General features: G+C 38.6%; 1 protein-coding gene across 1 annotated transcript; it reads left to right on the top strand.

Annotated features, from left to right (window-relative positions):
* Positions 1-319: 319 nt before the first annotated feature.
* On the top strand, positions 320-22289 carry npffr2a (neuropeptide FF receptor 2a). Its single transcript, XM_042724601.1, has 4 exons — positions 320-871; positions 1779-2116; positions 14098-14197; positions 20665-22289. The coding sequence occupies exons 2-4, from the start codon at positions 1786-1788 to the stop codon at positions 21503-21505; spliced, it is 1272 nt and encodes a 423-aa protein (XP_042580535.1). The 5' UTR covers positions 320-871; positions 1779-1785; the 3' UTR covers positions 21506-22289.
* Positions 22290-23004: the final 715 nt, after the last annotated feature.

The raw sequence follows: 23004 nt of genomic DNA, 5'->3' as shown, positions 1-23004 counted from the left end.
TGCAGTCTTACCGGTTCATTTCTGTGTGTGTGTGTGCACGCATGGGTGTCTATTTTGCACTCTTGATATTTTGCACTCTTGACCGAAGAGACCCAGAGGGTTAAACAATCGAGGAAACTTGGGGGAATGGATGCCCTGTTCACATACGTACACTAGTGAATGGTGTTCTGTTACACACTTGCGGGTTTGGTTGTTCTTTTATATATAAGTTTGTGTATGGTGCCAGATTTTTGTTAAAGTATTTTTAAAGTACGTATATGAGCTTTAACACGGTTGTAAATTCAATTACAATTTCTAAATATTGCGGCCTATAAATATAGCAATAATCTCAGCTTCAAAACAAAAGGTCACGGTGCAAAATAATAATAATAATAATAAATACTTAACTGTTTACCTTTTGTTGGTGACATTTTCAATGTCCCGTGGTCCGGAGCTGAAAAGCACACTGGACGCAGCATAAAGTAGCGCCCAGAGCCCAAGAACACAACTGAACGCTGTGTCCATCCCCACGCGCGCCGTGACGCTTAAAAGCGCATCATCACTGGGCCAGTCTCAATTCTCAGTTTTCTCTCCCTCTCTCGTGCCTGCGCATTGTTCACTGACAGTTCGCTGAAGAGTGTGGAAGTGACACCGCCAGCTTTGCTTCGCATTGGAAACTTGTTGAAACTACAGATTATGACAAGCAATATGCCGGACTTCGCGTTAAGAAGAAAATGAAATTCATTTGTAAACATTAATTCAGTTGTTACACGTTTAAAAAGCTTTCCAAAGACTTCTTATGTCTCTTCTTGGAGGAACGGGCGAACAAGAAGGTGTTCGTTTTTTACCTGGGAACAGGTAGTACTGTATGGAAACTGGGTGTAAAAAAAAGGTAAGAAAGACTGTATTATTGTATTATTGTATGTTTGGATTAAAGAGGTACTTTGTTGATATAGTTAATCAATGGCACAATATGCAGTTTTGATGTACAAATGACTGAGATAAAGTAGGCTACATAATATCAGCGGCGATAAGCATATTATAAATAGACTACTGTAGCTCTAGCCGCTGTTGTGCAATTAACATACTTTACTGTGACATTGACATTTTTACATTAATTATCTGGTAGATGTAGCCAAATATGAGTTATGCATTTTTGTTAAAACAGCATTTTTTAGCCCTTGAAATGTATATTTTACTGTATTTGATTTGATTTATTATTATTATTATTATTATTATTATTATTATTATTATTATTATTATTATTTATTATAGCATCTGTGAGATTTGTGATGATTTTGTTAACACATAAAAAAAAAAACTTTACTTCATTCAAGCCATATAAAAACAGTGAGCGGCAAGTGGACTGTACCTCACAATTAGATGACTCAGTTAATTGTGTATCACAAATGAACTCAGAGCAACTTGGTAGAAGCCAATAAAATGATTCAAATTACATTAAATCAAACTCAAAGTCATCCCAAGTGTATTTAGTTTGTCTATGTTCTTGATGATTACAGAGGCAAACGTGACTCCAGTGTGTAGATAACCACAAACTACTTTAGGCAGGCTAATGATAGGGTGACATTAATCATTTGCTTTAATCATTTGCTTACAATATGCAGTTACTTACACATCTGGAAGCTGGAGAGAGAAGTAGATGAACAGATTTGTTTCGGTAGCAGCTGCGTGTGAGGGAGGTTGAAAGCAAAAAAGTGGAGAGACAATAAAGGGAAAGACAAAGTCTTGATATTGAATGAGGAGAAGAGTGGGAATAAACCCTATTCTATTATCCTCAGATCTAAAATGAATGAAACACTGGACCTGAACATTACTCTTGAGGATGGTGGAAACTGGACTTTTGTCAATGGTTCCAATGAATTCTTCTTACCTCAGAACAATGTTACATACGTTGGATATTACCTGCATCAGCCATCTGTAGCAGCAGTGTTCATTGTTTCCTACCTGCTCATATTCCTGGTCTGCATGGTTGGAAATGGAGTGGTGTGTTTTATTGTGTTACGGAGCAAAAACATGCGCACCGTCACCAACCTTTTCATCCTCAACCTCGCCATCAGTGACCTTCTTGTTGGGATTTTCTGCATGCCCACAACTCTTCTTGACAACATTATTACAGGTCAGTGCAATGCCAGTAACCATATATGCAATCTTTGCATCTTCTTTAAAGTCACTTGTTATAAGGTTTCTTTGTTTCACAGTGTTTTGCATGCTTGAATTTTCAACTGACATTTATGGATGTGCTCTGGTTTGTGGTGTCGTGAGAAGGGATGTATTATATTGTCCTGAAGGTTTTAAGTTAACACTGAGTTCATGCTGTATTTGGCAGTAGAGGATGCTGTTCACCTTTAGAATGACAGAGTTTTAAGATAGGACCAGTACGAAAAGCTGAGCATGACAAGCTGGTCCAGAATTTTCATACAATTGAACATTTATGAGTGCTGCTACACTATAAAAAATGTTTTTGGTGCCACCAATAATATGATATTGAGTCACCAATTTTCTGAAATACAGTCTTACATTTGACTTACATTTAATATAGCCACAAGACTGATGCAAATCATGCATGGTGATATAAACAAAAAATATACAGATAAACTGGGGTCTTAACAGAGTCTGTTTATTCCAAACAGATTACTTGAATTCCACTGGCATGTATACTGTATCTTGCAGGCGTGTTAATGAGATGTCCTGAAACAGCCTAAAGAAAGAAATGGCACCGATATTGCTTTTCTGAGTGGGAATCTAAAACAAAATAGCATGGCATCTTGATTATGAGATTGTTGCTAGTTATGGAAGATATTTGTTTGTCCCTTCAAATGACTAATTTCTGTGGTGACTATGAATGAAACCATAACAAGTTCATTAAAAGCTAATTGATAGTACCAAGTTACAACATTTCTGTCATCAACTGTCATTATATTTATTTGAATAATACTTTTATGTGCAGTATGCACAAATTTGAGTGTATATAAATTTAGTGAAAATGAATGGAGCCCAAAGGTCATAGCCTACTTGATGATATGTGTAACAACATAGCTGCTTTCTATTCACTCACAGTCAAGAGTGTTGTCTACAAGAACTACAAACATTTATATGTCACACACATATTTATAGAAAATGCCATTTTGGTTCCAGCAATTTGATGATAAACTGTTTGTACTTCATGGATCATGCCTGGAAATACAATGCACAACACAATATCAACAGTTAAAATTTCATTGTAAAACCCTCATATAAATTAATCTGAAATGTTCTGAGATAATTAGAATTTGTTTTGCTTTTTATTATGTCACAGCAGGACCATAAATGACCATATTAATAACTTATATACTATAGAGTTTTCGTACAAATCGAATCATAGAAATGTATAAAAACTTGGCACAAATTTGCAAAAATATAAAATAGTTTTGTTTTCTGATGAGATTGGGTTTACAAATCATGCAAATCCTTTTTATACTTTTTTAGTCCTCTACTATTTTGATGTTGCTGTCAGATATAAAAAGAGAAACAAATAGGATTCTAAGAAAGCAGTTCTTCTGCTGAGTGGTACAGGAAGTTTGTGTTTCCACAGAGACAAAGTCATTGACAGAATTAGAGTTCACTATACTTTAATTGCCTATAACACGACAGATTAGTGTGACAACAACGGTGGCTGCGATCAGTGACAGATTCCAGAACATAAGCTTGCCTATGCTGCGTAAAAATGGAATACCAAAATGTTCTATATGTAGCAATTTACCTCTGTTTATATCAGGGCTGTCTTTACTTCCTTGTTGTAGGACAGTACATCCCATCAGCGGCATGCCATTAATAATTAGAACCCATCTTGTCATTTGTGCAGGTGGGAAATCTCTCATAAAAAGAGTGTTTCCTTTGAGATGTCTTAATTTTATGTTGAAAAAACTTGAGGTGCATCTGGACATTTTTTTTTTATATTGTGAGGAAGCTGAGAAATGTTAACTAGGATGGATGACAGTATGTAAGAAACAAATAATTTTTCATCACACCTTAAAATCTTTGGGTTTCATTGCCAGTCTTTTTACAAAACTCACTGCTTTTTTGAGACATGGTCTAATATTATTATTTTATGTGTACTATTCCGAAATAATGCCTGGGTTTCTCTGTCTCTGTGTGAGATGCTATTTACCATGTGTGTCTCGTTGGTTGCTTTTATGTTATGCAATGACGCCAGTGTAGTGCATTTACAAACCTTTTTACTTTGTAGATTCCTCATTATTGATTTTATCCCGTATTTGTTCTCACTTACTGTCCCAAGTTTAGCCTGATAGCAATTCAGTGTAAGGGACATTTCATGCACTTCACACATTCCCATGGAATTAATTACACTGAATGCAATTTTATTTGTGATTGTGACTATTTGTGTGTGTAAGCCCTAGTGGGATGAGATGAAAGTGTTTCTTTCTGTCCGAAGCACTGCATTCTTATTAGATGCTTATTTATTCACTTGGTTATTAACACCATTGTTATTTTAAAGACTTTATTAGAAATGAATGAAACTACTTGATTAAACCAAACAAAAACGTTTGTTTTTGCAGTTAATGGGTGAAAACAGCATTTTGACCTTTGTTGTATGTCTGTGAGAAAATGCTCATTAAACAGGGTCAGTAAACAATATTCAAATAAGGTCAGTAAAATATTAATATTAGTCATCCAGGCAGCCCAGAGGAAGCACAAGTGTGTATTTTGTTCATCAGCTTCCTAAGGGATCCTCGGGGCTCCTAAATTTTTAATTTCTAATGGGAGAGGAGGTTGTAGAGCATAAAAAGACAAAGTCCTCACTGATTTAATGCAATGTAAATTCAAGTTCCATTATCATTTAATGTTGAGACATATTCAAGGTAAACATTTCAGCACTAAGGCTGCTGTTGCATCATCCAGATGGATGCTGCACACTGGTATTAGATGAGGAGACCCCCTGACAATGTAAAACGCTTTGAGTACCTAGAAAAGCACTATATAAATGTACAAAATTATGATTATTGTATCCTTATTTAGTTACTTGGTGTTTGGTAATGAAAGGCCTACTTTGCATCAGCAACACTGACTCATTGACAAAAAAGTAATTCATAAGAAGACCACGTCTCAGGTAATGCATGTAACCATGGTTCCCTGAAAATAGGGAATGAGATGCTGGGTCCTTTAGAGGGCGCTAGGGGAACGCCTTCAGCGTGACCGGTGTCTGAAGCGTGAATGAAAAAAATGGACAATGAACTTGACATTGGCTGTCAGCAGCCTATGATGTAAACAATAAAGCGACTGTGGGTATAAAAGAGCACCTGCGGAATACATCATCCACTTTTTTGTCTGAAGGAGATGTAGGCAGGAATGCCCTCAGCATGGCACAGGAATGCAGCCTCTCGTTCCCTATTCTCAGGGAACCATGCTTACATGCGTAACCTGAGATGTTCCCTTTCGAAAGGGAACCCCACGGTGCGTCCTCTAGAGGGCACTAGGGAAACAAAATACTAACGCCGCCATACTGAGGGATAAGTGCCCAGGTAACTGGACTCCCTAGGTCAAAGACTCAAGGAAAAACATCCCTGCCAGCGAAATGCTATGGCCTCTACAGGCAGCCTCAAGCTCGCCAGTCATCATAGACTACCTCACCCACCAAAGTATGGAACTCTAAGAGTGGAGGTCTCAGCTTAACGACTCTCTTAAGTGAGAGGAGACCTATCTACACTCCACACCAGAGGCAGTTAGTGAGGCTCAAAAAGAGCCTACATATTCAATTACTGCCAAAGACAGAGTTCTGAAGAGTGGAGGCTTCAGCAGTAAGCCTCTCTTCAATGAGAGGAAGCCTAACAATACTTGATCCTAGTAGGAGAACTCTTAAGCCTAACAAAACTCAGCTCCAGTAGAGAAGCTCCTAAGAGTGGAGGTCTCAGCATGACGACTCTCTAGAAGGAGAGGAGACCTGACAACACTCAGTGCTAGAGACAGTTAGCGAGGCTCATAAAAGAACCTACATACTAATAGTACTCCCTAAGCAGAGCTCTGGAGGGCAGAGGCTTCAGCAGAATGACTCTCTTAAATGAGACAAAGCCTAGCAACACTCAATCCTGGTAGGGAAACTCTTAAGAGAGGAGGTCGCAGCATAACGACTCCCTAAAGCGAGAGGAGACCTAGCTACACTCAATGCCAGAGGCAGTTAGGGAGGCTCAAAAAGAAATAGCCTTCAAACTCATATTACTACCTAAGCCTAAGCAGAGATCTGCAGAGCAGAGGCTTCAGCAGAAATGACTCTCTTAAACGAGAGGCAGCCTAACAACACTCAACCCTGGTAGGGAAACTCTTAAGAGTGGAGATCTCAGCATAACGACTCTCTAAAGCAAGAGGAGACCTGACTACACTCAACGCCAGAGGCAGTTAGCAAGGCTCACAATAGAGCCTAGATACTAATAGTACTGCTTAAGCGAACCTCTGTAGAGCAAAGGCTTCACCAGGATGACTCTCCTAAATGAGAGGAAGCCTAACAAAACTCAATGCCAGTTTAAGAGCTCTTAGAAGTGGAGGTCTCTGCATAACAACTCTCTAAAACTAGAGGAGATCTGAATACACTCAATGCTAGAGGCAGTTAGTGAGGCTCAAAAGAAAGAGCCTACAAACTCATATTACTTCCAAAGACTAAGTTTCTGCAGAGCAGAGGCTTCAGCAGAATGACTCTCTAGAATGAGGGGAGACCTGACTACACTCAACATGGAGACAGTTAGTGAGGCTCAGAAGAAAGAGCCTACACATTAAAGCGATAGTTCACCCAGAAATGAAAATTTGATGTTTATCTGCTTACCCCCAGGGCATCCAAGATAGGTGACTTTGTTTCTTCAGTAGAACACAAATTATGATTTTTAGCTTCAGGAATTGCAGTCTCTCATTTGTACAATGCTTGGCAAATGGTAACAGAATCTATGAGAGAAAAAAAAACATGCACCGAAAAATCCAAATGAAACCCTGTGGCTCGTGACGATACATTGATGTGTAAAGGCACAAAACAATCGGTCTGTGCAAAAAACTGAACAGTATTTATATTGTTCACACAATGTCCGAACTGTTAGAACTATTGTGAATGCGCTTCACAGCAGCAGGCCTGAGACATCAGCTTCTTCTTGCTTGCTTTATGGTGGATCGCAGACTTATAAGTGCATTACCTATCTTTCAAGTGGACCACTGACACTCTTAATTGAGATTGTAGATAGAGTGTTAATGGGCCATTTGAGAGAATGAGAGGAAGCCTAACAACACTCAATCCTGGTAGGGGCACTCTTAAGAGTGGAGGTCTCAGCATAATGGCTCTCTAAAGCGAGAGGAAACCTGAGAGTGAAGCTCAAAAAGAGCCTACATACTTATTACTGCCAAAGATGGAGTTCTAAAGAGCGGAGGCTTCAGCAGAATGACTCTCTTAAAGCAGAGGAAGTCTAACAATACTCAACCCTAATTGAGGAGCTCTTAAAAATGGAGGTCTTAGCATAACAACTCTCTAAAATGAGAGGTGATCTGAGTATACTCAACACTGGAGACAGTCAGTGAGGCTCAGAAGAAAGAGCCTACACATTAATACTGCCTAAGCGGAGCTCTAAAAAGTGGAGGCTTCAGCAGAATGATTCTCTTAAATAAGAGGAAGCCTAACAACACTCAGCCCTAATTGAGAAGCTCTAAAAAGTGGAGGTCTCAGCATAAAGACTCTCTAAAACAAGAGGAGACCTGACTACATTCAACGCTAGACACAGTTAGTGAGGCTCACGATAGAGCCTACATACTAATAGTATTGTCTAAGCTGAGCTCTAGGGAGCGGAGTACACTGAATAATGACTCAAAAAGCTAGAGTACTGAGCTAGGAGGACTAACCATGCTCCTAAGTTTCGAACAGCGGTCTAGGGAGCAAGCACTCAGTATAACAACCCTCTAAAGCGAGGGCAGTGCAATCAAAGGGAGGGGAACTACCAGGCTCAAGAACAGCTGATCAGAGAGGCTCACAGAGAGCCTCACAACCTGAAATAACTGCGAAACAAAAATACTAGGGAGCAGAGTACTCAGCATAGCTCTCTAGGCGAGAGAAGCAGAAACCATGCTCAACCTAAATACTCGTACCTGGGATGAGTGGATGAGGAGGCTCAGAGGAAGCTCAAACAAGAGCATACCAACGCAAAAAACTTGCTATTACACCAAGTCAGAAGTCAGGAGCCTCCTTTACCAATAATGTAGATATCAGAGGTTTCTGCATTTGAACAACAATCGATATCTCACATTATACACAGTTCCTATTCTGTAAAATAAATAGAAACAAAAAAGCACTCCTCGTCAGATTCCTTCCATGCACCGCCTACAATCCCCGTGATCAGTCTGACTAACAGCCTCGGCAGCCGAGAGACCCGAAACGCAGGTGAGAGGCGCTCAATTCTCAAAGAGAATCAAGCATACAAGGCATTCTCAATGCAATCACATCTCGCAGTGTGGCTATATCTCCTTCGAGAGCCCAACACACTCTGTTCAAACACTAAGTCCCCTTAAGAATCAGGCAAGAACAGAAGTCATTGCATTAAGCTTGTTCAACTCCCTCAAGAGGCGAACGCGCTCGTGCAAACGCTGACAAAAACTCGAGTACAGACCTCTGCTCAAGTAGTACCGCAAATTCAAACAGTGAGCGCATCCTTCTCTCTTGTGTGTCAAACGCATGTGCTTCCGTACACAAGGCTTGAAGACAAAGAAGAGGATGACATATTCTGCAGGTGCTCTTTTATACCTGCTGTCACTTTATTGTTTACATCACATCAAGTTCATTGTCGTTTTTTCATTCATGCTTCAGACACCGGTCAGGCTGAAGGTGTTCCCCTAGTACCCTCTAGAGGACGCAGTGTATAGAGTCTAGAGGACCTGTATTCATAGCAACTAGTTTCTAACTTATCATTTGATTGTTAATCATAAATATCAGAGTCAGAATCAGAAAGAGCTTTATTGCCAAGTATGCTTGCGCAGACAAGGAATTTGTTTTAGTGACATAAGCTTTCAGTGCACAGAGACAACAACAACACACAGGCAAACAAATAAAAATAAATATATAAATAGACAAATATTGCAAATAATTTGAAAAATAAATAAATTGTATGAATAGTTGTGCTATAGATGATAAAATGGAATAGAATAGAGTGAGATGCAGGGATGTACTAGGATGGAGGTGGTAACAAATAAATATAAGGATATTGCACATTTTTTATTGCATAAGTGGGGAACATGTAACTGTTCATGAGGTAGATTGCCTGGGGGAAGAAACTGTTCTTGTGCCTGGATGTCCTGGTATTTCTGGCTCTGAAGCGCCAGCCAGATGGCAAAAGTTCAAAAAGGGGATAACTTGGATGTGAGGGATCCAGAGAGATTTTCTGAGCCCCTTTCCTCACTCTGGATTTTTACAGAAACCAAGGCAGAACGGCGTATAACACCAGTTACCACTCTTTCACTTTGTTTGGAATGCTCAAATTGAATTACGGCGCTCTGCCTTTGTTTAGCTGCGCGTTATTATTATGGTGCCGGTTTGGAGTTATATTGAGTTCTGCCTTCGTTTTACTGTCAGTTAAAGTCTGCCACATTTTAATTACGGTGTAGACAAAAGAATTAGATAGATCGCGATCTACCAAACAGCTCCATATAACAAAGCACTGTAAAGACTGCATACATTGGCAGCAATACGTAGTCGTGAATGACCTTTAAGTCTTTTTCTTTTTGTAATGTAGATTATTCATCAGGTTATCACTTCAAGTTGGATGTGTGTGGACTCGAATGCCGTGGCTAGCATGATCAATCATAAAATCAGTAGCCTACTAATAGTTCGTAATTAAATCCATATTCTACGTTTTCTTTTAACCCGATAAAATCAATCCATGGTGATGAACGTCATCGGAGATGTTTAATCCACAAGCATTCTGAGCATTATTCCCATTTATTGGCATTCACATCAATCCACAAGTCGTTCTTTTAGATTAGACTATTTCATACAAATCAATATAAAAGCAATTACGCTATGTCTAGCATTCTTTTATGTTACTGAGCATAGCAAATAAATTGGTATCCACGGTATCCACTCATGTTTAACTTTTAGTCTGCTGGTTACGATCAAAAAAAAAAAAAAATCCCTTAATACAGTCACATTACTATATGCAATATCCTATATGAGACAGCCCATGATCACTAGATTTTATACAGGTGTTACTATAACGATTTTGTAAATGGTGTCAAATCAGCAACCAAATATTGATAATGTGGAAGTTACTGTCTTTTGCCTTGCTGTGACTTCTCACATTTTGCAGACAATGCAAAGGCAGAGTACATTAACTTCAAAATAGGGGTAAAAGTTTGAGCTCACAATTTTTTAATGTAGATAATTTTCATTACTAAAACATCTTATTGTTAAATTAGATGTCCTACCTATAATTAATTTGGCTGGACAAGTAAAAAACTTTAAAGTCGTTTTTCTCAGTTTCACACACTAGCGAGTTAAGGTCTTTTGCCTTTGTACGGCAGTATAGAGGAGGGGTTTTCAAAACTTTTTGTACTTCTCTTGTGTCTGAATATCTACTTAAAATAGCATCCTTCACAAAAACTGTGTTCGGAAAAACACCACAGCATGGACACTTGGATTCTTTATATCAGCGCGGAAAGATGTGATACCCGTCAGATAAGAGCAAGACATCATTCAAAATCATCTATTTTTATTTGTGTACCTTTAAAATAACAGTAAAACACTGTTCATTTTGTAAAATAAAGAAACATAAATAAATAAATAAATAAACGTGCACTCTGTGAATCTCTTCCTGAAATGAAGAAAAACTCTCTGCGCTACTGCAGACAGGAGAAATACACTGCTCAAAAAAATTAAAGGAACACTTATTAATCAGAGTATAGCATCAAGTAAATTAAACTTCTGGGATATTGATCTGGTCAGTTACGTAGCAGAGGGGGTTGTTAATTCATTTCAGCTGATTTGGTGTTAATAAAATTAACAACAGGTGCACTAGATTGGCAACCATAAGAAAACCCTTAAAACAGAAATGGTTTTAAAGGTGGAGGCCACTGACATTTTTTTCCCTACTCATCTTTTCTGATTGTTTTTCACTAGTTTTGCATTTGGCTAGGGTCAGTGTCACTACTGGTAGCATGAGGTGATACCTGGACCCTACAAAGTTTGCACAGGCAGTCCAACTCTTCCAGGATGGCGCATTAATATGTACCATTGCCAGAAGGTCTCAAGAGCATGTAGGAGATTCCAGGAGACAGGCAGTTACTCTAGGAAAGCTGGACAGGGCAGTAGAAGGTCCTTAACCCATCAGGAGGACCTGTATCTGCTCCTTTGTGTGCGAGGAGGAACAGGATGAGCACTGCCAGAGCCCTACAAAATGACCTCCAGCAGGCCACTGGTGTGAATGCCTCTGAGAAAACAATCAGAAATAGACTTCATGAGGGTGGCCTGAGGGCCTGACGTCCTCTAGTGGGCTCTGTGCTCACTGCCTGGCACCGTGTAGCTTGATTGGCATTTGCCATTGAACACCAGAATTGGCAGGTCCACCTGTCTTGCTCTGTGGTTTTCTGTGATTTTAGCAGGTTAGAGCTGGTCACATGTGACAGATGAAAGGGTCTGGAGAAGTGGTTGAGAATGTTATGCTGCCTGTAACATTGTTCAGCATGACCATTTTGGTGGTGGGTCAGTGATGGTCTGGGGAGGCATATCCATGGAGGAACACAGAGACCTCTACAGGCTAGACAATGGCACACTTACTGACATTAGGTATTGGGATGGAATCCTTGGACCCGTTGTCAGACCCTACGCTGGTGCATTGGGTCCTTGTTCCTCCTTGTGCACGACAATGCCCGGCGAGAGTATGCAGTCAGTTCCAAGAGGATGAAGGAATCGATACCATTGAATGTCCCCCACACTCGCCTGACCTAAATCCAATAGAACACCTCTGGGACATTATATTTATAATAATAATTATTATTTCGGTCCATCTTATGTCGCCAGACTGTCCAGGAGCTCAGTGATGCCCTGGTCCAGATCTGGGAGGGAATACCCAGGACACCATCCTTCGTCTCATTAGGAGCGTGCCCTGACGTTGTCAGGCATGCATACAAGCACGTGGGTGCCATACAAACTACTGAGTACCATTTTGAGTTGCTGCAATAAAATTGCAGCTTAATGGACTAGCCTGCTGCATCATTTTTTCACTTTGATTTTGAGTGTCTTTGAATTCAGCCCTCTGTAGGTTGATAATTTTCATTTCCATTAAACAATGTGGCATCTTCATTCATTCGTAACAAGTATAGATATTACCAGTCCATATCAGTATAGATATCCTGCATGATATTTTTCCCCATTGAGATCTGATGTGTTTTTTAAAGTCTTCCTTTAATTTTTTTGAGCAGTGTATATTTAGCCTATAGAAAACTTAAAGTACTATACTATAATAGTATAGTAACAAGTCTGGGCAAACTACTGAGTAGGCACCAATCAGAGGCCGCATTTTTATGATGTCATCATGTAGACTTCTTACAAAGTATTTTACAGTATTTTAAAACTACAAAAATACAAAACACTAAAGTATTTTGATACACAATATTAAGCCAATTCCATCAACCCTATCAAATACAAATGATAAAGCACTGTTTTATCTTTGAAATACATATTTGAAATATCATAATGAAATATCCTAATGTATCATAAATAGACACTAGTACAATGTCAACAAACTCAATATATATTATATTACAATGTTATTATATGTATTATATTGTTGTTATGGTAATTTACCCAGTAAAGCTTTTAAAATGAAAATGAACATATGATTTTCATGCATTTTAAATGGTACATTAATACATTTTCAGTCCAACTATATTTCAAAGACAATAGGCATGAAATTACAAAATTGTACTCAAGTCCTACTTTAACATTCTAAAGTGTAACTGATTGCATTGAATATACATTTTAAATATACCAAATTTTCACACATGGACAAAAAGCTACAAAACTCATATTTTGAATTCTGGAGCAATTACAAATGTCCATCTAATGTGTGTCCCTAAGAGTCACAATAAAACACCATGCAAAATGAATTTGGTCTCCTTATTATTATTATTATTATTTATTTGTTTATTTAACAGGGACAGTGTATGGCACTCAGCCATACCAGAATTAGCTACAACCTAAATTTCATCTGTAGTCCCTGGGCAGGACGAGGTAACATACAATTAACAATCACATATAAATATACCATAAAACGTCATCACACAAGTAGCCTTTCAGACAACAAAATTTCACATTCTTAAAAACCCAATAAAACAAAACAACAGAACAAAAATAAAATGCAATATTAATAGACACAACAATATAATGTTAGGATACGACAGAAAATTAGTTTTTTGAATTTATGATTAATGGGTACATGAATGTATCGATTTTAGCCATAATTTTATTTTATATTTAAAACAAGTAAATGAACTGATGTCTCAGTATACAGATACTACCCACTCCCACAGTAAAATATTGGTAAGCCTTTCCCTAAGCCAATTTACTTCCTCATATAATAAATAGATTAAATTAAATTAGATGGTATGTTTGGTGGGAAGTTACCCACATGCTGTATACCAAAGCAAATCTGGAGGAATCCTTCTGTTGTGGCCCACAGCGGCACATTGACTACACTTCAGCTAATTTTTGATTGAGGTTTAAAGACGAAACTGGCCAAATAAACTAAACTGACATTCTGTATCATTAACTATAGTTTCCAGGAAAATGCTAATTAAAATCTTAGTCAGTAGATTCATAATATCTGTATTTTTCAAATGTGGTCCTTTATAAGTTGTCAACCTGCAAAATACCATCCACTGGACATGAAATTTATTACATCAGCTGCTTGGGTGACTCAGTGTAAGATGCATGTCAAATGACACTCAACATGATGAACTACATGATGAAAATGAAAATATAATGGGATACCCTTTTAACAAACAATATTGTAATCCAATTAATGTGCATCTGTCTGTATAATTTAACCAGGATCATCTCTCAGAATGTGATCTCTATCTTCTCCCCAGGTTGGCCGTTTGGAAGCATGGTCTGCAAAATGAGTGGTATGGTCCAGGGCATATCAGTCTCAGCCTCCGTTTTCACCTTGGTTGCCATTGCGGTTGACAGGTAATGTCATGGTAATATCATCATGTCCCTTAGTTCAGACATTAATGAAGCACTGTCAAAAGATCATATGATTTGAATGACAGTTGCTATTTCAAAAATGATCAAATAGCATTTGGGCTTGAATATTTGAAATAATGGTTCTCATCCTTTGTGACACAAAGGCCCCTCATAATCCAACCAGTGCTGATCCTAGACTTCTGGGGGGCCTACGCAAAATTGTGTCGGCGGGAGGGGGGATGGGGGGATGGTATTTGTTGTGGAGTATGAGTGGTTATGAACGAATGAATGAAACGCCTTTGTCCGTGTTTCACTACTTCTCGAATCATGCTCATGGAAAGCACTTGAGAAACAGTGTCTCTTCCGTGGCTCGCTACGCTTGCAACTTTTTTTTTTAGTCTTGAGCAAGACTGTACAACATTCACATTACAAGATTTGACTGATTTTTATGTAGAAAGGCCAACAGCACACCACATTAAAAGAAATGATCATTCATGTTTTCATAACAGCTGACCCAGTTAAAAAAAAAAACTAAAATTAAATAATCTTTGTGAGCAAGGGGGCCCCCTGGTGTTTCGGGGGCCCTATGCAGCTTGCATATTTTGCATATAGGGAGGATCGGCTCTGTATCCAACACAATATATTTAAACCCCCGGCATATAAAGGCTATATTTGGTATTTATTTTATGTGTTTACTGATAATTTAATGTATGTTTTCTTTGGGTATATTAAAAGAATAGTTCACCCAAAAATGAAGATTTGCTTTAAAAGATTATGCACTTTCAGGCCATACAAGATGTTACATGAGTTTGTTTAGTATTACATCACTTGCTTACTAATAGATTCTTTGCAGAGAATCTTATGACGGCACCCATTCACTGTAGAGGATCCGCAGTGAATGCTAAATTTCTCCAAATATGTTCAAATGAAGAAACAAAATCATCAACTGTACATCTTGGAATGGCCCGAGGGTACATTTTTAGCAAATTAAATTTTTTGGGTGAATGTCTCGGTTATGTATGTAACCCTCGTTCCCTGAAGGAGAAAGACCAGTCAGAAGACCAGTCACTGTTATCATAGCACTACCCACTCAGTGAGATTGGATAACACTGGTAAAACGTACCTCCATCCTTCCCGAAGGAGGTTTCAGAAGCACTTACACGTATGAACATCTGTTTAGGTGCATATGGAAGATTAGAGGTGATTAAAACCCTCATGGAAATGGTAGGAGTCTGCTGGGGAAACGTGGTCTGAGGCTATACCGTGGACTTTACACATATGGGATCCACTTAGGTCTCTACATATGGAACCCAGCCCTGTACTGGTTCTCAAGGATTCAGCGAGAGAGGGCCTGTGCAAAGCTAGGGCTGGTCTGCCTCCTCCGGGGGCAGCGCTTGCAGGCTCACCACCTGATCCCTGAAGGGAATAGTGGTAACTAGCCAGGACAGGTGGGGCGGCCTGCCTATGCCCAGCTCCATGGCGCCGCTTGCTGTAGGCTGCTGCGGATACGCCGCAGGAGAGTGATGTGGGCAGTGTGTGATGAACCGCCTCATGCTGCTTCTGTGCTTGCTGGGCCAAGCTCTCGATTATGTCTCCAAAGAAGCTGGTCTGGGACACAGGGGCATTAAGGAACCAAACTTTGTCGGCATCCCTCATATCGACCAGACACAGCCAGAGATGGCACTCCTGGACTACAAGTATGGACGTCGCATGACCCTAGAGAACTTGCGGTGACCTTAGTCGCTCAGAGCATGAGGTCAGTAGCGGTTCAGAGCTCTTACAGAACTTTTGAATAGTGACCACCCTCGTGCAGGTCCTTCAGTGCCTTGGCCTGATGAACCTGCAGTAACACCGTAGCGTGTAAGGTGGAGGCAGGTTCTCTACAGGCCGTATAAGCATCGATTTCCACTCAAGCCCTACCCTCTCGCCGGCCAGGGAAAGCATAGCCGACATCTCCGGATCTGATTTAGGCTTTGCCACCACCCCGGAGGGTGGCAGCGCAGCCAAATCTTCCTCTCCAGAGAGCTCTCCTTCCGATGCAGTGACCGACATCCGGAGATGCCCTGGGGAAATGGCCGTTTGCAGCACAACAGGGGGTAGTGCAGCCTGAATGTCGAAAGTGACCGACTAAAAGGGAACTACAATATCCCTTTAACAACAATGTATTTATTTAAGTGTAAGTTGAAGGAGATTTGCTAAAGCCCATTGTTTGAGAGTCACTTATTTAAAGGAATTTGTTTAAAACTACATAACAAATGGCCCCATTTATGAAACATGAAATAAGATAATGTTTTGCCATTCATTAAATAATTTTTACTTAAATTGTTGCATTAAGACAGTTGTGAGTGGACAGAAATTCAACTTATATTTCATTAACAAGTCTTAACAAGTTGATTTTTAAAATAAACTGAGAAGGATGTAAGAAGATTAATATTACCACTTTGTTGCTCATGAAAGAGTGGCTGAACCTGCAAAGTGGCACATAATAGTATAGCGATCATAAGAGTGGCTTGATGAATCTGATGAGGACATGCAGCATGCTGTGGTGTGTCTTAGTCCACTGTTAGGGTCCAGGCTGTTGCTGTTTTATTTAGTTTGAACAGCTAGACTTCCATACCCACCTGACCTGATGTCATTGTTATATCATCATGGCATGGGGCCTTTGGGGAAAGCAGTGAGATGTGTGTGTTTGTGTGTGTGTGTGATATCGCTGTAGTACATCCGTTCTTGCTTAATACTACCAGATGGTGAATTAGAGTGTAATATTAACCCTGATCTCTCAGGGATCTCTCTTACATTTTTACACATGGCATCACATTTAATTACATAATTACATTAACTAGTCAGCTGAGGTCATGCTTTTTACTCTCAGTTTCCCTCTAAGCTCTCTGTATATCCCCTTTCTGTATGATTCATTCATTGCAGCATAGGGACTATGTGTAGATAATTACCACATCAAGTTCGGTCAGAAATCTTGGTGTAATCTTTGATGACAAGCAGACATTCAAATACCACATTGCAAAAACTGCACGATCTTGCAGGTTTGCATTGCACAACATCAGAAAGATCAGCATGCTGCACAACTTCTTTCCAGGCCCTTGTCATTTCATTCATTTCATTGCGGCTTACATCAAGTTTAAGACATTGATGATTGCAGGTAGAACAGCCACAGGCTCAACACCCGCCTACTTCCACTCATCAGATCTACTAGTGAGCGATGCCTTGTGGTACCATTATAGAGAGGCACAAAATCACTTTCCAGAACATTTTTATTCACCGTTCCTGGCTGGTGGAATCTATCTTTCCACCCCTATCCAGAATGCTGATTCCCTGACAATTTTCAAGCAACAGCTGAAAGCTCATCTCTTTAGAGAATTTGATGTGGGGAAGTCGTGGCCTAGTGGTTAGAGAGTTTGACTCCTAACCCTAAGGTTGTGGGTTCGAATCTCAGGCTGGCAATACCATGATTTAGGTGCCCTTGAGCAAGGCACTGCTCCCCGGGCGCTGCAGCATAAATGGCTGCCTACTGCTCCGGGTGTGTGTTCATAGTGTGTGTGTGTTCACTGTTGTGTGTGTGCACTTTGGATGGGTTAAAATGCAGAGCACAGTTTCTGAGTATGGGTCACGATACTTGTCTGTATGTCACGTCACTTTTTTTCACTTTTTCGTCACCATCTGACTTCATCCAAGGCAATTATGGCAAACATTGTAATTTGATCTCATTTTCAATTTTTGTTTTTATTCTGACCATTCCTATAAATTGTAAATGTTACTATGTATTAACAGAGTCCTCATGCACCCTCAAATGAATGAATTAATTAATTTTTTACATGAAGATTTCATGGTCAATTTGTCTTGCATGTAAATAGGAAACTGGTTAGGATTGATTTATTTAATGGTAAAAAGTCGGTTATTCATTACAAATATAATTCTGGTTTGTAATATTTCAATTTTTTTTTAATCAGCACAAAGTAATGATTACAGTCTGGAATGTACATGTAGTGTGATAAATCAGAGTGTATTATGAGTATAAATGAGTTCAGTGCGCTATACAGTATAGGGAATGAAATTGTCCCCAACAATGCTAACAATAGGGAGTACTTTCAGACACAGCTTGCAGTAATACATTCTGTATGGCATAGAAAATAAATGTGAATGTAACAGGTAACAGGAAGGAGGATGTATTATATGCAGCATGATAATGTTTTTATTGAATGTACTCCCACATACCGCTAGAGGAGTTAAAAAACCTGCAAGGCATGCATTTAAGCATTTAATATGATGTGCTTACTTTTTGCAGTGTTGTTTGATTTCTATACATAGTATTTGTTTATATAGTTTATTAATTTACAGTATATAGGGTACACGGAGGCCATCAGGCTTCTCATTTCAAATAGCTTTTATATTTGTTGTCTGTTCTGCAGGCAAGAACAGTTTACTATGAAAATAGCTAGCTGTGTAAAGCTTTGCACCAAGAAGATTGCTGTAAATTATCAGTATTTGTGAAATGCTGTCACATTCATGTGTTTTTTTAAGCTTCTGTGCATAAAGCTTCCACATCAATTACTCTACTACATTAGAGATATTGTTAATATATCCTATTCTTTCATCTCACACAGCTTCTCACTTGGTTTTGCAACATAGGTTGCAAGGTGTGCTTTTCACTAAAGAGTGTCTCCAAGCATCACATTAGTATTTATCCATGTTTTTAAACAGTTATTTAAGGGTGCCATAGAATGGAAAACTGTATTTACCTTGGCAAAGTTGAATAATAAGAGTTCTGTACATGGAAATGACATACCGTGAGCCTCAAACACCACTGTTTCCTCCTCCTAAATCTAGTACTCGCAAAAGACTACTGAAAAAGAGGCAAATGCCAACTTAACACCGACTGTGACATTACAGTAGGGATCATTAATGTTTATGCCCCCAACATTTGCATAACGTATACCAGCCCATGTTCTAGGCCAGCTGGACCTGCGCAGCTGAATCATCAACGCAGTGTTGCCAGATGTTGCTATTAAAACAAACAAAAATAAATAAATAAATAAAAATAAACCAAATTATTTCAAATCTTTTGCAATTAAGATAGGATAAAGATATCACTGACCCTAAACTGCAATGTCTGACTTTATTAACTTTCTAAAGTGTCAAAAAAAGTGGAAAAAACAAGTCTAAAAACACTTATAACAGCTGGATCTGGCAACACAGAGCCTGCGACCACACCCTCACTCACAACTCAAGCCTCGTTCACTCTACCAGTGTCTCGCAGCGATCATTTTCATACCACGGACGCTAAACATTCTTGCAAAATCTCTCAAAATCAGTATCTTTGTCTGATACAGGCTCAAACATATAAGGTTGGATGCCTTATCTCTCCATCGTTCATGCCAGACAGTAGCGATCTATGTGAGCTACTGAAATGAGCCGCGAGGTGAAACAGCCAATCAGAGCAGAGCTCAACATTATTATTCATGACCCTTCCAAATAAGGTAATAACAGACCATTTCATGGACAAATCCTAGGGTTGTAAATGGACATGTAAAACCATTTTGCCCTTATCTAAGCCACATACCTTTATGTAGATATCAGAGAACAGTTTAAAATATTGTGTCAATGCATTCTATGGCACCTTTAACAGAGTTTTCTTTTAAGGTAAAATCAATTGTACTTGAGGACTTGTAAGAGTGCTGATTAGGCTAATTACTTTTCATTCGTGCTTAACGGAAAAGGCCAATTAATGGTGTGTTTTTTTTTTTTAATTATTGAAGCCTGTTTTTAGAAAAAAAGGGTAATTGCACATTTTAATCTTACAATTATGTCTTTATTTCTTGCAATTCTGGGTTTACATTTCACTTTTTTCTCTTAATTGTGAATTTGTATCTCTTTAAGGAGCACCTCATTTCATGGACAAAAGGATTTGTCTTGATCACTAATAAGGTCAGAAATGCAAGAAAGGTCAGAATTGTGAGATGCAAACTCATAACTCAGAGGGGAAAAGTCTGAATTATGAGATAAGTCACAATTCCCATATTTGTTTTTTTACTCTGTGGCAGAAACTGGGTTTTTATAATTTTCCCTAATAGTGAAGCTGATAAAACTATAAATGGGTTATTGTAGCTAATCATACTAATCATACTAACTTTTTCAGATCAAAATTATTCAGAAAGTACAATTAACGGAGACGTTGAGTTCAGAGAACAGGGAATGAGAGCAAACATCTTTTGAAATACTGTCACCTTGTTCATCCCCAAATGTACTGAAGAGAAGAAACACTGAAAAAGCCTCAGTCAGTAGTGCTCAGTGTGACTGCATGATAAAATAAACCAATGTGAGGAACTAATACACTCTTTTTAAAAACACTTCAAAATCACTACAAAGGCACCTCATGTTATTTGTTTCCTTTCTGACACAGCTGTTTCTCCAAAGAGCTGTTAAATGTTTAACTTGTTGCCATTTGTCTTTTGCAGATTCAGATGTATTGTGTATCCCTTCAAGCAAAAACTGACAATATCAACAGCCACTCTCATTATTGTGATAATCTGGGTCCTGGCAGTGTCCATCATGTGCCCCTCTGGCGTAATGCTTCAGGTGACTAAAGAACAAACCATTCGTGTGTTCCTGGGAGATGGCAACCGAACAAGTCCTTTTTACTGGTGCAGGGAAAACTGGCCTAACCAGGAGATGAGGAAAATCTACACCACCGTCCTGTTTGCCAACATTTACCTGGCTCCTCTGTCGCTCATAGTGATCATGTATGCAAGGATTGGAATCACTCTGTTTAAAACGGCCATGCCAGCAGGGGCCAAACCGGGCCATGATAACCGTCACTCTGTGTCGAAGAAAAAACAAAGAGTGATCAAAATGCTCCTCATCGTGGCCTTGCTCTTCATCTTGTCCTGGTTGCCTCTGTGGACGCTGATGATGCTAACAGACTATGTGAAACTTACTGAACATCAGTACAAGCTTATTAACATTTACATTTACCCTTTTGCCCACTGGTTAGCTTTTTTCAACAGCAGCGTCAACCCGATAATCTACGGGTACTTCAATGAGAACTTCCGCCGTGGATTTCAGGCTGTGTTTAAGTTCGGCCTGTGTCCTGTCGGAGGTCAGCATCGGACCTATTCTCACAGGGTGCAGGGCAATTCTGTGCAACCGGTGAACCCACAACCCTCCACAGAGCCCATCTCTCTTAACAGCCTGGAGAACAACAGCTCGAGGAGGATGAACCATGTCAACGAGCAAGACTTAGTGATGGAAGATTTAGAGAAAGTGTCTGAATGCAGCATGGAAGGAGCTTCTCTTTAAGGGGCTTAGTAGAGAAGAATACTGTAGAAGGGCAGCAAGCTCATTGCATCTCAAATGACAGACTAATTATTTACTTACAGTTTTAAAATGACATTGTTAACATTATACAGTTGTGTATAAAATGGATTTTATTTATTTTGAATAGTCATTTGCTGCTAACATGAATGTACTTACTGATGTTGTCAGTAAGATTGGGCACATCTGGCAGTTTATCAACTGTAGTCTTGTAAACTTTACAATCAAATTCATTAAAAAAAACTGTTACATTGTTGTAAAATTATGTATATATACAGAATCATTAAGTGCATTCACTACTTTATAGTGATGTAAACATCTGGGGTTTTGCAGTACATCATTTTATTTATTGATTTATTTTTATATGCGGATAAAAGTATCAGAATTGCCATAATCCAGAATCATTCATTGTTTCTGGATTACAATGTGGGATTTTAGGCACAGTACTTGCATATTAATACTAAAATTATACCTTCATCCCTCTTCTGTTATATGATCCCTTAAAACGCTGGAATAAGAAAGTAATAATCATAGTAAGTCACACTTGCCTTTCTGCCCTAACTGACAGTAGTTTGGGCAACAAGAATATTTGAAGCACATGAGTCTGGATGTAGCACTGTGATTCACTTGCCTAAAGCTTAGTGTTCTTCAAGCATGCTTTCTATTCAAGTTTGTTTGTGCCAAAACCATCCATTACCTTTTTTTTTACCCTCTCTTTTTGCATGTTAAATAACTTATGAGAATTCTCTTCTGCTCACCAAGCCTGCATTTATTTGATCCAAAATACAGCAAAAGCAGTAATATTGTGAAGTATTTGTACTATTTTAAAATAACTGCTTTCTATTTCAACATATTATGCAATAAAATGCAATTTATTCCTGTTATCAAAGCTAAATCTTCAGCATTCCATCTTCATTACTCCAGTTCTCGGTGTCACATGATCCTTCAGAAATCATTATAATATGCTGATTTGCTGTTCATGAAACATTTATTATTATTATCAATATTTAAAACAGTTGAGTGAATTTTTTCAGGATTATTTAATGAATAGAAAGATCCAAGGATCAGGATTTATCTGAAATAAATAGCTTTTGTAACATTATACACTATACTATTCAGTATAATAATTCTTATTATTTTTCTTTTCTTTTCTTTTTTTTTTTTGGGGGGGGGGGTATTTCTATTTTAGATATATGCTGTTCTTCTGAACTTTCTATTCATCAAAGAAACCTGAAAACATAATAGTAGTAGTAATAATAATAATAATAAATGTTTTAAGCAGCAAATCAGAATATTAGAATGATTTCTGAAGGATCATGTGACTGGAAAATCAGCTTTGAAATCACAGGAATAAATGACATTTAAAATATGTTCAAATAGAAAACAGTTATTTTAAATAGTAAAAATATTTTACTCATTTTTTAAATGTTTTGCTGTACTTTGGATCAAATAAATGCAGGCTTGGTGAGCAGAAGAGACTAAAA

This window comes from Cyprinus carpio, chromosome B5 (assembly GCF_018340385.1).
Source record: "Cyprinus carpio isolate SPL01 chromosome B5, ASM1834038v1, whole genome shotgun sequence".
Lineage (NCBI taxonomy): Eukaryota > Metazoa > Chordata > Actinopteri > Cypriniformes > Cyprinidae > Cyprinus > Cyprinus carpio.
Note: the sequence above shows the minus strand (reverse complement) of the source record. Positions and strands in the feature narration are given on the sequence as shown.

Excerpts from the sequence above, each read along its gene's own strand:
- npffr2a (XM_042724601.1), top strand. The coding sequence starts at position 1,786 with ATGAATGAAACACTGGACCTGAACATTACTCTTGAGGATGGTGGAAAC. Across the intron at positions 2,117-14,097 it reads TCTTGACAACATTATTACAG|GTTGGCCGTTTGGAAGCATG; the intron begins GTCAGTGCAATG and ends TCTTCTCCCCAG. Across the intron at positions 14,198-20,664 it reads GTTGCCATTGCGGTTGACAG|ATTCAGATGTATTGTGTATC; the intron begins GTAATGTCATGG and ends TGTCTTTTGCAG.